At 45.0% G+C, this 17,500-nt stretch overlaps 1 protein-coding gene across 2 annotated transcripts in view; it reads left to right on the top strand.

Annotated features, from left to right (window-relative positions):
- The window catches only part of LOC121860571, a 46,840-nt gene extending 29,721 nt beyond the window's left edge, over positions 1 to 17,119 (top strand). Inside the window, exons 3-5 of one of the 2 annotated variants that reach the window (XM_042357740.1) lie at positions 4,092 to 4,206; positions 15,402 to 15,563; positions 16,994 to 17,119. In XM_042357740.1, the coding sequence (XP_042213674.1) occupies positions 4,092 to 4,206; positions 15,402 to 15,538 (252 nt within the window). In that variant the 3' untranslated portion in view covers positions 15,539 to 15,563; positions 16,994 to 17,119. Of the gene's footprint in view, positions 1 to 4,091; positions 4,441 to 15,401; positions 15,564 to 16,993 lie in introns of both variants that reach the window. The other variant, XM_042357739.1, reaches the window with a different exon arrangement.
- Positions 17,120 to 17,500: the final 381 nt, after the last annotated feature.

The following is a 17,500-nucleotide window of genomic DNA, read 5'->3' as shown; positions in this document are numbered from 1 at the left end:
ATGTGATTTTGTCCAAGGGGGTTTTGTCCGGACCCCAAGGACAGTCGACATCTCAACCAGAATACTACCACCACCACCACCACCACCACACACTACCAACTTGTACCACACCACCACATTAACCAGAATACACACTACCACCTGTACCACACCACCACATTAACCAGAATACACACTACCACCTGTACCACACCACCACATTAACCAGAATACACACTACCACCTGTACCACACCACCACATTAACCAGAATACACACTACCACCTGTACCACACCACCACATTAACCAGAATACACACTACCACCTGTACCACACCACCACATTAACCAGAATACACACTACCACCTGTACCACACCACCACATTAACCAGAATACACACTACCACCTGTACCACACCACCACATTAACCAGAATACACACTACCACCTGTACCACACCACCACATTAACCAGAATACACACTACCACCTGTACCACACCACCACATTAACCAGAATAAAAGGCTATATACCCTTACCAGATATATATATACTAACCATATAGTTGCTTTATATATATATACCCACAAGATCACTATACACCCTATATTCGTCCCTCAGGTAGAATATACGCTGGTGTATTTGTTCACATTAATAAAGGTTTAGAGAAATTCACCCGAAATACACCTCAAGTTTAATTAAAACCAGCGGCCACACCTACAGAATTGTGTGTGTTTAGATTTTCTCGAAAGCTCACGTGACGCGTTGTTTCGGGTGTTTGTGTGTTTGTTTGTGATGTAGAAATTGTGTTTGTTTGTGATAGATGGTGAGGGATAAATCCATAAAAGTATCTTAAGAGTAATGTTAGAGTGTGTAGCTTTTGTTGTGTAAACATGAAAAGGTGTGTGTGGGGGGGGCCTCGTACACCGCTGACATTGTTTGACCTGACTTGACCCATGATGGTTATGACTTATTCACCTGTAGCCAGAGAGGAACACCTCCCTCCCTCCCTCCCTCCCTCCCTCCTTCTTCCTCATTCACCATTTCCTCCCTCCCTCCACCTCCCTCTCTATTTCCTCCCTCCCTCCCCCCCTCCCTCCATCCTCTTCATTTTCTCCATCCCTCCATCTTTCTCTCCACCTTTCTCTCTTTCCTTACCTTCCTCCCTTCATCCACCCTCCTCTCCATTTCCTCCCTTTTCTCCACCTCCTTCTCCACTTCCTCTCTCCCTTCACCCCTTCCTGCCTTTCCTCCACCTACTTTACCCTCCCCAATCTCTCTCTCTCTCTCTCTCTCTCTCTCTCTCTCTCTCTCTCTCTCTCTCTCTCTCTCTCTCTCCCCGTTCTCACCCTCATTTCTCCTCCACCTCCTTTCCTATTTCCCTCCCTCATCCCTCTTCCCTCAGCCCCCCCAGCCCCCCTCCCTAGCTCCCAGCCCCACCCCCCCCAGCCCCCTCTAGCCCCCAGCCCCCTCAGCCCCCAGCCCCTCTAGCCCCAGCTTCCCTCTAGCCCCCTCTAGCCCCCAGCCCCTCTCAGTCAGCCCCTCAGGCCAGCCATCCACGGTCATGGTGATCAGTCAAGTGAGGTCCAGCCCTTAAAGGTCCCAAGCTAGCCTAACCATTGAGACTGGGCCCTTGTTTACACGGTGTCCTTGTTTACACGGCGTCCTTGTTTACACAGTGTCCTTGTTTACACGGGGTCCTTGTCTACAGGGGGCCTTGTTTACACGGCGTCCTTCTCTTCACAGGGCCCTTGCTTACACAGGGCCCTTGCTTACACAGGGCCCTTGGTTACACAGTGTCCTTGTTTACACGGGGTCCTTATTTACACGGGGTCCTTATTTACACGGGGTACTTGTTTATGCAGAGCCTATGTTTACACAGGGCCATTGATTACATGGGGTCTTTGTTTTCACTGGGACCATGTTCACATGAGGTCCTCTTCATAGGGTCTTTTATAACATAGGCCCATGTTTACACGGGGTCCTTGTATACACGGACCATATCCTGCCAGGTGCCCAGTCTTCATGGGGCCCTGTCTTAACCTGACCTAACCATTAAGGTTGACCCCCAGTCCTATCAGGCCCCGGTCCTCATTGTTAAATTGTTAGGTTGAGTCCTATCAGGGTCGAGTCTGACAACACCTATAACACTGTGTTAAAATGTGCCTTAGTGGGTAATATTTCTCACCACCTAAAGAATCTCCACTCCAGCTTGTTCCACCTAAAGATTAACCTAACCTAACCTAACCAAACCTAACGCTTACTTAACCTAACCTAACGCTTACTTTACCTAACCTAACCTAACCTAACCTAACCTAACCTAACCTAACCTAACCTAACGCTTACTTAACCTAACCTAAACTCCCAAATAATGTTAAGTAAAGTTAGGTTAATATTCAGGTAAAATAAGCTGGGGTAGAGTTTCTTCAGGTGATCCAACATTACTCGATCTGGACACTAAAGTTGATATGTTCAGGTAAGATCTTGCTAATTCTTCATAAAACTACTGTACTGATTCTTAAAAAACTCGTATATTAAATATTTTCCTCTTAAATTAAATCATCAACATTTTCTTTTGGTCATGTTTTACGGCTGTTGCATTGTGGGTATCAACAGTCCTGCTTATTAAAGTTACATAACGAATTGGCGATACAATCTTGCAACCAATGGAAACACGAGCACGGAAATGTTTCGATTCCTATTGGCAGCCAATTAAGAGGAATGAAAAAGAACACACGGTCATGAGAAGCCTTAGTTATCTCTAATTGGTGGTGGGGTCCTCTTGCTGTCCACCAATGACCGTTCGTCTAGCGAGGTGTGTCAGGACTTGTGATAGGCTGACGTCAAGAGAGAGAGAGAGAGAGAGAGAGAGAGAGAGAGAGAGAGTAAAGGTGTTGACTGTGAAGGTTCATTAGTGAGGGCAGGTAAGAAGTAGAAGACAATTAGCCAGGTGAGGTGTTGGCCCCAGGTAGATAGAACACCTTCAAGAAGTACCTCAGAGAATAATATCATAATTTCCTCTCTAAGACACACCTGTTTTCCTTCCTTCCTTCCTTCCTTCCTTCCTTCTTGCTGTTCTTAATTAATTTATTTTCTGTATGTGATCAAATACTCTCTCTCTCTCTCTCTCTCTCTCTCTCTCTCTCTCTCTCTCTCTCTCTCTCTCTCTCTCCCTCCACATAAACATTTCTCCCGGCGACATTTTTTTAAAACAATTTATGGCGGTTTTGATGTAAGTTAAAAGTCCTGCTTAATTAATTATTTTGTAATGGTGTCCGGTTGTTATTGAAGGTAGTTATCTATAAATAATTACCTGGATGTTTATATTTAAGTCATGGTTAATTATTATGTCAGTGTTCCCTTGTTAATGGTGGTAATTAATTATTGATCTAGTTATGTTAAAATTATAGTTACTTTTCCATGTTAAAATTATAGTTACTTTTCCATGTTAAAATTATAGTTACTTTCCATGTTAAAATTATAGTTACTTTTCCATGTTAAAATTATAGTTACTTTTCCATGTTAAAATTATAGTTACTTTTCCATGTTAAAATTATAGTTACTTTCCATGTTAATATTATAGTTACTTTTCCATGTTAAAATTATAGTTACTTTTCCATGTTAAAATTATAGTTACTTTCCATGTTAATATTATAGTTACTTTTCCATGTTAAAATTATAGTTACTTTTCCATGTTAAAATTATAGTTACTTTCCATGTTAATATTATAGTTACTTTTCCATGTTAAAATTATAGTTACTTTTCCATGTTAAAATTATAGTTACTTTCCATGTTAATATATTATTCTGTTACTCTGTTTAATATAATTAGTCTATGTTCCTTGGTAGCGTAATGTTAGTAATTATTTATCTGTTTCATTGAACTTGTAATCTATTGTTTACTTAGTTATTCCTATTTCTCTTTTTCTTTTCCATTAACAATTCCCGTTTTCTTTAATAGTTACATATGCCGTTTTCTTTAATAGTTACATATGCCGTTTTCTTTAATAGTTACATATGCCGTTTTCTTTAATAGTTACATATGCCGTTTTCCTTAATAGTTACATATGCCGTTTTCTTTATCAGTAATAACTCTATTTTCTCCACCCACAGAAACTACCAGTGTTGACCAATAAGAGCAACTCCTCATCTCGGGTGAACCTTCCCCACGATAGCTCCTCCAGGACCGGCCACAACCATACTGACAGCGATACAGGAGGAGGAAGCGGTAGGAATAGAGAAGGAGGAAGTGGAGGAGGAGGAGGAAGCACAGGAGGAGGCCAGGGTGGTGCTGGGTCTCTGCCAGTACTCAACAACAATAAGGGCGAGATCAGTAATGACTCACCCAGACAGACGAGACTTAACTCCAGCAGTCATAAGACCTCTGGTTATACCCCCACCTCCACCAACACTCGACCCTCCAACACTAGCGACGGTCATACTCTTCCTCTCTCCCCTCAAGGTGAGATAATAGTAGTAGTAGTAGTAGTAGTAGTAGTAGTAGTAGTAGTAGTAAAATGTTTGTAGAAGTAATCGGAATAGTAGTTATATCATTAATATTATTACCAATCAAAATTCCTATCCAAAACATTAACACACACCCAGACAGAGACTCAGGCAGCCACGCAACAGACAGACAAAGATATCACATAGATGGCTTCACTCCCCACACAGACAGGGGGGGAGGGGGGGGTAATTGAGTGAAAGCCAGAGAGGAGAGTGAGGGTGATAGCCAAGGAGGAGAGAGGAGAGTGAGGGTGACAGCCAGGAGAGGAGAGAGAGGGAGAGAGGGTGACAGCTAGGAGGAGAGTGGAGGTGACAGCCAGAGAGGAGAGAGGAGAGTGAGGTGACAGCCAGAGGAGAGAGAGAGTGAGGGACAGCCTGAGAGGAGAGAGGAGAGTGAGGGTGACAGCCAAGGAGAGGAGAGAGAGGAGAGTGAGGGTGACAGCCAGAGAGGAGAGAGGAGAGTGAGGGTGACAGCCAAGGAGGAGAGAGGAGAGTGAGGGTGACAGCCAGAGAGGAGAGATGAGAGTGAGGGTGACAGCCTGAGAGGGAGAGAGGAGAGTGCCACTGACAGCCTATTAATGAAGAGAGAGACAGGAGGGGGAGGAAGTGTTGGTGGTGGTAATTGTAAGTGACAGGACTGATGGATGAATGAAGTGACAACAACAATGGATGGATGAAGTGAAGTGACGGAAGTGTTGACGAATGAAGTCACAGGAGAGATGAATGAACGTAGAAAATAATATAATGGTACGGAAATAAATGAACTTTTTTCTATGGCAATACACGAAACGAAAACAACTGAAAATTAACCTAAAATCCCATCAATTACCTTGACCTTTGACCTAATGACCCCCAAAATGAATAGGAACCTTCCTCTCCCTATGGACAAGTTACTCAAAATCAATAGGGTCTTTCCTCTACCTATGGGCAAGTTACCTATGCAATATCATGTTCATTAGTGTGTAGATACTCAAGTTATGGTCTGGACACCAAAAAATACAACAACAACAACAACAACGATAATTCCACCAACAAGAGGCCAAAGGTGGTAAAAGGGAAATAGGGGCAGAGAAATAAGAGAAGGAATTGGGAAAATTAAATAAAAAAGTGAGTAAATGGTAGAAATTAAATAAAAAGAGTAAATTGGGTAAGTAGAGACAAAATAGTTAAATTTTTGATAAATAGGAAAATGTTTAAGTTAAGGAAAATAAAAATAGATACAAAAAATTGCCACAACACAGACTGACAAAAAACAAACAAACAAACAAACACGCAAATGATTTATCCTCAGGCTTCAGAGCAACTTTTTGAAACACTGTTGCAATGTTTACGCCACAGCTAAGAATAGTCGCCGGGGCATACAGTGTTCGTGTTACCTGTCCTTGTGTCGACCTGTCCATCCGTCTGTCCTGAGAGTTTATTGTCCATGCTATATCATCCGTCATAGCTTAGCTTAGGTTAGGTTAGGTTAGTCTAGGCTAAGCTACGTTAAGTTTCTCATCACTCAAAAAAATACCAATTAGTTACCAGGTCAGTGGGTGACAGGTCAAAGGTCACTAGATTTAATTTCTTGGAGGTCATGCCATTATAACAACCTCAGGAAGTGGTATATTGCCTCTTACTCTGGATCACATGAAGAGTAGTACCTTAGCCAGGTTATTTCACCTGATGATTAACTACTCTAATGCTACCTGGGAGGATTCAGTTAAGTTAAATTTAGGTTAGCGTTACGTCAGGTTAGGTTAGGTCATGTCAGGTTTGGTTAAAGTGGTTAGGTCACGTCAGGTCAGGTCAGGTCAGGTTAGGTTAAAGTGGTTAGGTTAGGTCAGGTCAGGTCAGGTTAGGTTAAAGTGGTTAGGTCACGTCAGGTCAGGTCAGGTTAAAGTGGTTAGGTTAGGTCAGGTTAGGTTAAAGTGGTTAGGTCACGTCAGGTCAGGTCAGGTTAAAGTGGTTAGGTCAAGTCAGATCAGGTTAAAGTGGTTAATCTTCTTGTGATCCTATACCTGTTTATTCACAAACCACCCGATGATAATCCAGAATACAGTGTGTCGTCCATTACAGGGTGTCGTCCAATACAGGATCTCGTCCAATACAGGGTGTCGTCCAATACAGGGTGTCGTCCAATACAGGGTGTCGTCCAATACAGGGTGTCGTCCATTACAGGGTGTCGTCCAATACAGGATCTCGTCCAATACAGTGTGTCGTCCAATACAGGGTGTCGTCCATTACAGGGTGTGTCGTCCAATCAGTGTCTGTCGTCCAGTACGTCGTGTCGTCCAATACAGGTGTGTGTCGTCCCCACCACAGGTGTCGTCCATACAGGTGTCGTCCAGTGTCGCAGTAATTGTTCCAATAGGTGTCCCAATACAGGGTGTCGTCCAATACAGGGTGTGTCAGAAAATGTAAAGACACACTGCCTGACAGATGTTAGTATAGATCGTGTGACTGTTTGTATCACAAGAGCAACATTGACCTCACTTGTTGGTGATCGAGGTCTCTTACAGGTGATGACAATAATGTTGCTATACAAACATTCACACAGTCTCTACGGAAATCTGTAAGGCCGTGTGTTTACATTTCTCTACACACCCTGTGGACGACCCTGCCGCAGACGACACGGTATTGGCGACGACACACTGTATTCTGTGATGGACGACACACTGTATTGACGACACCCCTGTATTGACGACACCCTGTATTGGACGACACCTGTATTGGACGACACCCTGTATTGGACGACACCCTGTATTGGACGACACACTGTATTGGACGACACACTGTATTGGACGACACACTGTATTGACGACACGACGACACTGTATTGGACGACATTGGACGACACCTGTATTGGGACGACACCCTGTATTGGACGACACACTGTATTGGACGACACCCTGTACTGGACGAGTTAGTTTGGAGAAAAGAGAAAAGTCATGATTTAATTTACCTTGGCTATTGTAACTTTTACCTTCATTACTGTATGTGTGTGTGTGTGTGTGTGTGTGTGTGTGTGTGTGTGTGTGCGTGTGTGTGTGTGCGTGTGTGTGCGTGTCATGAAAAATGCATTTCAATAACACTTCTATATAAGGGACTTCTCTCTGTCTATGTAGTAAGTTAAATAGATATGACTGTAGACATGTAGGTAGAAGGAGAGGGAGAATAGGGAGAAAGAGAGAGAAAGACAAGAGAGAAAAGGCAGAAAAGGTAAGAAAGATAGAGAGACAGACAGACAGACAGACAGATAGACAGGCAACGAAAAGTAGGTCATATCTCATTTGCATGGCTTGGAATTTACATACCTCCAGTTGAATCCACGTCTCACATACAAGACAGAGAGAGACAGACAGACAGAGAACCAGCCAGTCAGCCAGACACAGACAGACATATAGACAGTGGGACAGACAGATAGACAGGGATAGACATACATACAGATACCAAGCGAGATATATATGAAAACACACACAGGGTAATTTGATTTTGGTTTTGCTGGAGGGAGACGGTGGCTGGGGGATGACGGACAGAGTGGGGTAGGTGGATCAATACTAGGTGGGCCTCTTCCCCCCTCCCTCTCTCCCTCTCTCTCCCCTTCTTCCCTCCTCCTCCTCTCCTCCCCTCCCCTCTCCCTTCTTCCTTCTCCTCCCTCCCTCTCCCTTCTTCCTCCTCCTCCCCCCCTCCCTTTTAACCTACTTTACCTTGTCACACTACTGGCCTAGTTACCAGTTACCTTAGTTATTCACCAGTCAGTATCTCCTCACCCAGGTCCTGTTGGTCCTGTCTCCCTCACCAGTCCTGTCTCCTCACCCAGGTCCTGTCTGCCCAGGTCCTGCCCCCTGCCCAGGTCCTGTTTCCACCCAGGTCCTGTCTCTGCCCAGTCCTGCCCAGGTCCTGTCCTGTTCCCCCCCAGGTCCTGTCTGCCCAGGTCCTGTCTCCCCGCCCAGGTCCTGTCTCCCTGCCCAGGTCCTGTCTCCCCGCCCAGGTCCTGTCCCTGGTCGCCCAGGTCCCTCCTCACCCAGGTCCTGTCTCCTCGCCCAGGTCCTGTCTCCCTGCCCAGGTCCTGTCTCCTGCCCAGGTCCTGTCTCCTCACCCAGGTCCTGTCTCCCCTCCTCCTGCCCAGGTCCTGTGCCCTTCCCTCACCCAGGTCCTGTCTCCCCACCCAGGTCCTGTCCTCTCCAGGTCCTGCCCAGGTCCTGCGCCCAGGTCACTCCAGGTCCTCCCCCTGCCCAGGTCCTGTCTCCCTCGCCCAGGTCCTCCCTCACCCAGGTCCTGCCCAGGTCCTGTCCCTGCCCAGGTCCTGTCTCCTCCTGTCCTGTCTCCTCGCCCAGGTCCTGTCTCTCCCCTGCCCAGGTCCTGTCTCCCTGCCCAGGTCCTGTCTCCCTCGCCCAGGTCCTGTCTCCCTCACCCAGGTCCTGTCTCCCTGCCCAGGTCCTGTCTCCCCACTGTGTTCTCTCTCTCTCTCTCTCTCTCTCTCTCTCTCTCTCTCTGTGTGTGTGTGTGTGTGTGTGTGTGTGTGTGTGTGTGTGTGTGTGTGTGTGTGTGCGTGTTACATCCCTTACCTCAGTGTTTGATGTTTGTTACTGCCAGCCTCCAGCCTCCCTTACTCACACCTTCCCTACCTCTCCCTTAGCCTCCTTACTCTCACACCTTTCCTTTCTCCCTTACTATCACTCTCTACCTCCCTTAGCCCCTTGCCCACTCTCCTCCCTCCATTAGCCTCCCTTACCTCTCCCTAGCCTCCCTTGCTCTCACACACTCCCTTATTCTCCCTTAGCCTCCCCTTGCTCTCACCCCCACCTCCCATACCCTTTCGTTACCTTCCCTTAGCCTCCATACTCTCACATTCTCCCTACCCTCCTACCTCACCGTACCTACCTCCTTACCTCCCTCACACCTCCCTACCCCATCTTAGGCTCCCCTACTCACCTCCCCACCCTCCTTACTCTTACACTCTCCCTACCTCCCTTAGCCTCCTTAACGCTTCTAGCCTCCCTTACTCTCACACTCTCCTACCCTCTTGGTCTCCCCAGACTTTCACACACACACACACACACACACACACACACAGCCTGATTTATTTAAGCTAGTTTATCCACGGCCCAAATTATGCTCTTCTCTCTCCTTGACATTTACCAACCTTCCCAACACTATAAGAAGAGACAGACAGACAGACATATTTGAGAAGAGAGAGAGAGAGAGAGAGAGAGAGAGAGAGAGAGAGAGATAGATCACACGTAATAAGTCTCTTTTACTGTGTGAGGTTAACAACTTTTGTCTCTCATCTCTCGGTAATTATAATCTTTAATCTATCTATCTATCACAACATAACCACACGCAACACAGCCACACACGCAACACAGACACACACGCAACACAGACACACACACGACACAGACACACACGCAACACAGACACACACACACACACACACACACGACACAGACACACACACACGACACAGACACACACACACGACACAGACACACACACAATACAACAACACTGTTACTCCTACTTCTTTGCTGTCACTCGGAATCAAGTATGACGATCATCCAGCTATGATATAATGATATGGGTTATTAGAGATGTCACCGAGGTTGGTGAGTTTTGAGGTGACTAAAGAGGCCGATACGGGACCGGCAGCGTCGTCCACATTCGTTGTACATGTGGAGGGCTCCATCTACTGTGGGAGGGGCGGCGGCAGCGTCTTTCCAGCGTTGGCGCTTGTCTGCCTCGGTTTGCAGTTGAGCTAACTCTAAAGTATTGACACCTTCTCGTGTGGTGCTCCTCCAAGCGTTATGGTGTGGAGTAATCGTCTCCCAGGTGAGGGGGTCGATTTGGCACTTTTTCAGGTTTGTCTTAAGACTATCCTTATACCTTTTCAGTTGCCCGCCGGCGTTACGTTTACTATTCGTTAGGTGGCTGTAAAGTAGCTGCTTTGGCAGTCTACTGTCGTCCATGCGGGTAACATGGCCAGTCCAGCGTAGTTGTTCATGGATAATGGTAGCCTCGATGCTCCTACAGTTGATGTCTGCAAGAATACTGGCATTTGTTCTCTTGTCTTGCCAGCGAACTCGGAGGATGGAACGTAGACTACGTTGGTGAAAGTTTTCAAGTGCCTTGAGGTGCCTCCTGTATTTGACCCATGTCTCACTGCCATATAGTAGGGTGGGCAGGACCACTGCTCGATATACGTGCAACTTTGTGGATAATTTCAGCTCCATACTCCTGCAGACACGGTTTTGGAGTCCGCCAAAGGCTTGAGATGCACTTCTGATCCGATGCTGAATCTCTTCATCGATATTTGCGGTGGTGGACAGGTGGGAGCCGAGATACCGAAAGTGGGTGATATTAGAGAGGGTAGTACCGTTAAACTGGATGGATGGTGGAGGTGTGGCTGAACCAGGGGCAGGTTGAAAGATAATCTGAGTCTCACATACATTCACCTCAAGGCTGAAGTGCGCATACGCATCTACGTAGGTGTTTAGGATCTCCTGTAGGTCGTGTTCAGTGTGAGCAACATGGGTGAGGTCGTCTGCATACTAAAGTTCAGTAATGGAATTTGCTGACACCTTTGTTCTCACCCGGTACTCGATGTTCACCCCGCCGGCTGAATTGGCACTGGCAGGAGTAAGGAAGGCAGCCAAGAAAATGGAAAAGAGAGTTGGTGTCAGTACAGACCCTTGTTTAACCCCCGTTTGGATGGGAAGAACTCAGACTGGGTGCCGTTGTGCAGGACACTGCCGTTCATGCCATCGTGGATTTTCCTCACAATGGTGATGAATTTTGGTGGGTAGCCAAAACGGCTGAGGGCTTCCCTGTTGACCGAATCGAAGGCCTTGGTTAGGTCGATGAAAGCCATGTACAGGTCATGACGCTGTTCTCTGCACGTTTCCTGTATCTGGCGGGCAGCAAATATCATGTCAGTGGTGCCACATGATGGTCTAAGACCACACTGAGATTCTGGGAGGAAGTTTTCCGCTTCAGGAAGGAGTCTGTTTAGGAGGACTCGGGCGATAATCTTGCCAGCTACAGAGAGCAGCGAGATCCCACGGTAGTTGCCACAGTTTGACCGGTCTCCCTTGTTCTTATAATATTGACAATGGGAGCATCTTTAAGAGCTTGGGGGATTTCCTCCTTTTCCTATATATTCTCCAGGAGAGAGTGGAGACGGCTGGTAAGCAGAGGTCCTCCTGCTTTATACACCTCAGCCACCTCGGCTGGGATTCCATCAGGCCCTGAGGCTTTGTTATTTTTCATCGGTTTGATGACAGTAACTATCTCATCCAGGGATGGAGGATAGCTGAGGTGGGTCAGCTCTGGACGCTGAGGGACCTGCTGGGTAATCAGAACAACCACATTGGTGTTTTGGTTGAGTAATGAATGGCAGTGTTCTTTCCAGCACTGAAGACGGCCTTCATCATCTTTAATTATGAAGTTACCATCAGATAAGCAGAGGGGGGCTGCACGAGTGGTTGGCCCATAAAATGTTTTAATGGAATTTAACAATTCGCTCATCTTGTGCTGATCTGCATGTTTTTGTATTTCACATGCTTTGTTTTTAAGCCAGTCATTCTTTAGAATGCGAATTTCTCGCTGGGCTGCCCCTTTCTTCTAGCGGAAGGTATCCGCTTTGGTCCGGCACTGAGGGTTGTTCTGCCAGTCATTAAAAGCAGCACGTTTATCATCGATGAGTACTTTGATTGCCGGGTCACTTTCAACAAACCAGTCCTGGTGTATTCTTTTGATCTGGCCGAGGGTCTCTCTCCAGGTTTTTGTCATAACAGTGTTGAGAGTATCCTATTCGGCACTGGGATTCGCGTTGTTTGCTGTTGGATTGTTTATAAGCCCATGTTCGAGCTGCTCTCTGAAAGCATGTGCAACTGCTGGATACTCCAGACACTTCGTATTAAAACCTCTTCTGGAGGCTTGCTGCCTTCGCCGTTTGGGGGCGACGTGAAGTGAGAGCTTGGCTCTGACAAGTCTATGATCAGTGTCACAGTGGTCTAAGCCACTCATGGCATGGGTGATGAGGACATGTCGGCTATCTCTTTCTCTGACAATAATGTAGTCAATGAGATATCAGTGTTTGGATCGTGGATGTTGCCATGGACCCTTGAACTTGTCGGCTTGCCGAAACAAAGTATTGGCGATAGTGAGGTTGAGGAGGAGTAGGCCGTTGGCATGACACTTGCCTAGTCCATTTTTCCCTTTGGTTCCCTGCCAAATGTCAGCACTTCTGCCAACTCTGGCATTGAAGTCGCTTAGGAGCACAACCTTGTCTTCTCTGGGGATAGAGGTTAGCACTCTGTCAAGGTCAGCACAAAAGGCTGGCTTGAATATCGTCCTCTGCATCCAGTGATGGGACATATTCACTGATGAAAAAGGTATGACGTGAATGATTCAGTGGGACTCGAAGCGTCATGAGGGGCTCGTTGATCCCAATAGGCATTTCAGTTAGCCTGTTTAGGATGCGTTACCGGATGGCAAGGCCAACTCCTTAAATGCAGTTTCTCTCCGCAGTATGCATATCCTTCCAGAAGAAGGTGTAGCCAGACCCCCGTTCTGTGAGCTGGCCCTCATCTGGGAGACAGGACTCACTAATGGCTGCTATGTCGATATTATACCTAGCCAGCTCTTTTGCCACAAGGGCGGTTCTTATTTCAGGATGCTCATTTGTGCCAGTATCCAGAAGGATCCTGACATTCCATGCAGCGATCACAAGAAGTTGTATGGTTTGCTTTTGTTTGAGTCTGTGATTTTGACTGTGTTTTCGACCGCATAAGGATGACCTTACTGGGTGCGGTTGCCCAATCATACACAACATAGCCACACACAACACAGCCACACACAACACAGCCACACACAACACAGCCACACACAACACAGCCACACACAACACAGCCACACAACACAGCCACACAACACAGCCACACACAACACAGCCACACACAATACAGGCTGCCCTACCCACGCACCTCCTAGCTTTAAGTAACAAGAGTAGTCACGTAAGTCTTGAGGCGTCTGGCAACTTTATCTCCGAGAAAAAAAAATTCTGGGAAAAATCTCTCACCGCAGGAGTTAGTGTCAGGGAAAATCCCCCACTGTAAGGGTTTAATAGTACAAAGGAACTCACACGAGTTGACGTTACTGGCAGGGAACTTTTAACACTGCAAGAAATTCTGTCACTGATATTTTGGGGGAAATTCCCTGTTCAGAGCATATTTTGGCTGGCGGGGAAAAAATCCTGTTCGCAGACATTAACGACTGAGGAAATACTTCAGTGTAGGGATATATTACTGTACACTAGTTACTGGTAGGGAAATTTGGGGGAAAATTCTCTAGATTAATATACTATCAGGGAAAAGTCCTCCATATAGGATTTAAAAGCGAAGAAAATTTACAAATGCAAATGATATTAGTTAGGAAGTTTTGGCAGCACCCATGTAACTGGCAGGGGAAAATCCTTAAACGTCTTGGTAGTGACAAGGGATATATATTGGGGAGGCGGAATGGGCGGGGGGAAAATGTGTTGAGGAAGGTATTATGGCGGGGGAAAATGCATAGGGGAACGTGTTTAGGTGGGGGAAAATATATTGGTAAATGTGTTATGGTGGGGAAGAATGTTCGGGATGGGGGGAATTGTTTTAAGGAAAGGTGTACTGACGGGGAAATTAAGTTACACACAATATTTAATCCAGAGAAAATCCTCCACGAAAGGATTTAATTCGAAAAAAAATATCAGATTAAAACGCGTAGATTATTTCGTAAAAAAAAACCAGTGTTTTTTGGGAAGAATCCGATTTAATGCAACAGAATAATTTAAGAAAAATTCGTCTAAAATAAAAACAAAATAAATAAATATAAAAATGAAAAAAAAAAAAAATATATATATGAAGAAATAATACAAATAAAAACAAAATAATAGAACTTGGAAAAAATAAAATAATGATAGTTACAAAAAAAAAATAACATGTAAACAAACAATTAAAATAAAAGAATAAAAAATAATTAAAGATAAAAAGACGATAACTGGAAAAAATTATGAACAAAAAATGAAAAACAATAGAAGGAAAAAGGTGGAAAACTTAAAAATAGCCGAAATAAAAAAAAAGAAAGAAAAAAAAGCCATAATGTATAATATACAATTTGAGAACACGAGCTTGAGAGGGTCAAGAGGGGGGTCCGGGCAGACAAAGACCTGTTGAAACAAAGAGGTGGTGTTAAAACCTTCCTTCTTCAGTAGTAAGACCCCTTGTTTAGGCCCCCTGCCAGAGTAAGACCCCTTGTTACCTTGGTAAGACCTTCGTCCTTCAGTAGTATAGTTGGACACCTTGTTAAGACCCCGTCCATCAGTAGTACTAAGACCCCTAGTTAAGATTATCCCTCAGTAGTAGAAGTAAGACTCTTTGTTAAGACCTTATTTCAGTAGAAGTAAGACCTCTAGTTAGGACTGTCTCCTTCAGTAGTAAGACCGCCTTTTAAGACCCCCAGAAAGACTTATTATTTAAGATTTTCAGCAGGTAAAGAAACACCAGTTATCAAGAGCTTCCCAAGGCATTCCATACCAAAAAAGACCAATTGTTAAGACTCTCAGACTTTCGGGACCTAAAGACCTATTGTTGTGCGTCGTGTGAGTTAGCTTTAACACATGTCTCTCTCTCTCTCTCTCTCTCTCTCTCATATTTGCGTATCACAGAAACTGAAATACGGTTGTTTACATTATCAAACTTGTCTTAGAAATTGATATTGACTCATTAAAATTTAGTGAACGAGGTAGTTATGTAATTAGTGTGTAGATTAACTTGTGATTATGGTTAGTGTTATAATTTATTTTTATCTTATGAGAGGTGAGTCATTTTGCTCCCTTCCTCACTACCCCTCCTCACTCACCTCCTCACTCACTCACTCACTCACCCACAGAGGCGCTCAAGACCTACGGAGACCTTCTGACGGAGTATGAGAGGCGAGAGATCGAGGCTTACCCTGACGTGTACTATGTGGGTGTTGACGCTCGCAAGATACACGGGAGGAGGGGCCCAGCTCAACGGCGGCTATGATGACGAGAACGGCAGCTATAATAAGGTATGTCACAGCTATAATAAGGTATGTCACAGCTATAATAAGGTATGTCACAGCTATAATAAGGTATGTCACAGCGATAATAAGGTATGTCACAGCTATTATAATATATGTCACAGCTATAATTGGGTATTTCAGCTATAATAAGGCCTGTCAGCTATAATAAGGTGCATTGAGTGTATTGAGATTAATAGCAGATGTATTGAGGATAATGACAGGTGTAGTGAGGATAATGGCAGGTGTATTGAGGTTAATGACAGGTGTATTGAGGATAATAACAGGTGTATTGAGTGTTTTGAGGATAATGGCAGGTGCATTGAGGTTAATGACAGGTGTATTGAGGTTAATGACAGGTGTATTGAGGTTTATGACATGTGTATTGAGGTTAATGGCAGATGTACTGAGGTTAATGGCAGATGTACTGAGGTTAATGACATGTGTATTAAGGTTAATGACAGGTGTACTGAGGTTAATGACAGGTGTACTGAGGTTAATGACAGGTGTATTGAGGTTAATGACATGACTGAGGTTAATGACAGGTGTACTGAGGTTAATGACAGGTGTATTGAGGTTAATGACAGGTGTACTGAGGTTAATGACAGGTGTACTGAGGTTAATGACAGGTGTATTGAGGTTAATGACATGTGTATTGAGGTTAATGACAGGTGTACTGAGGTTAATGACAGGTGTACTGAGGTTAATGACAGGTGTACTGAGGTTAATGACAGGTGTATTGAGGTTAATGACAGGTGTACTGAGGTTAATGACAGGTGTATTGAGGTTAATCGCAGCTAATATGAGTTAATTGGAAACTATGGTAAGGTTAATGAAAGCTAGAATAAGTTTAATGGCAGGTATCCCAACATTTAGCCTACCTGGACAGCTAAGATATACTGGTGGTTAATGAGGCTAATTACCAGACGTGTGATGGTAATGACGTTGAAGGGGATTCAATTATTGCGTCAATATTAATTATGTTGAAAAATTATGATGACCTTCCTGAAAGCTGAGGTCAACAGAGAGAGAGAGAGAGAGAGAGAGAGAGAGAGAGAGAGAGATTCCCGTGTATCATCCCAAAGGTTATCCTAGACACAGATATAGCCTTATTTACTCTCATATATCTTTATAGCTTTCATAATTACAGCTTCTTCCCCCACAGCTAACTTCCTCCTCCACAGCTAACTTCCTCCTCCACAGCTAACTCCTCCCACAGCTAACTCTCCCCACAGCCAACTTCCTCCCCCACAGCTAACCTCCCCCACAGCTAACTTCCTCCCCACAGCTAACTTCCTCCCATGACTAACTCCTCCCCCACAGCTAACTTCCTCCCCACAGCCAACTTCCTCCCCCACAGCTAACTTCCTCCTCCACAACTACCTTCCTACTCCACAGCTAACCATCACGATGAAGCTAACCTCCTCCCTCCCCCACAGGTGATGCATGACCACATCAGCTACAGGTACGAGATCCTGGAGGTGATCGGGAAAGGGTCGTTTGGTCAGGTGATTCGGGCCATCGACCACAAGTCAGGTGACCACGTGGCAATCAAGATCATCAGGTGAGTCCCTTTGGGAATTTGTCCAGTTTGAGATTTTTTTCTGTTTGGGAATTTGTCAGGTTTGGGAATTTTTTTCGGTTTGTGAATTTGTCCAGTTTGGGGTGGTTGTTTGGTTCGGGATTTTTGTCTGGTTTAAGTGATCTGCTTTAGAATTAATCGGATTTGAATGTCTCTAAAACCTTCAGAGAGAGACAGTGATGAGAGTCTTGTCAAGAGACAATCCGTGTGTGTGTGTGTGTGTGTGTGTGTGTGTGTGTGTGTGTGTGTGTGTGTGTGTGTGTGTGTGTGTGTGTGTGTGTGTGTGTGTGTAAATAATAATAATGATAATAATAATAATAATAAACGGTCTATTAATAGAGTTGCAGCCGGTGGCTGAAAATAT

Source organism: Homarus americanus, unplaced genomic scaffold (genome assembly GCF_018991925.1).
Source record: "Homarus americanus isolate GMGI-L3 unplaced genomic scaffold, GMGI_Hamer_2.0 scaffold11150, whole genome shotgun sequence".
Taxonomy (NCBI): domain Eukaryota; kingdom Metazoa; phylum Arthropoda; class Malacostraca; order Decapoda; family Nephropidae; genus Homarus; species Homarus americanus.
Note: the sequence above shows the minus strand (reverse complement) of the source record. Positions and strands in the feature narration are given on the sequence as shown.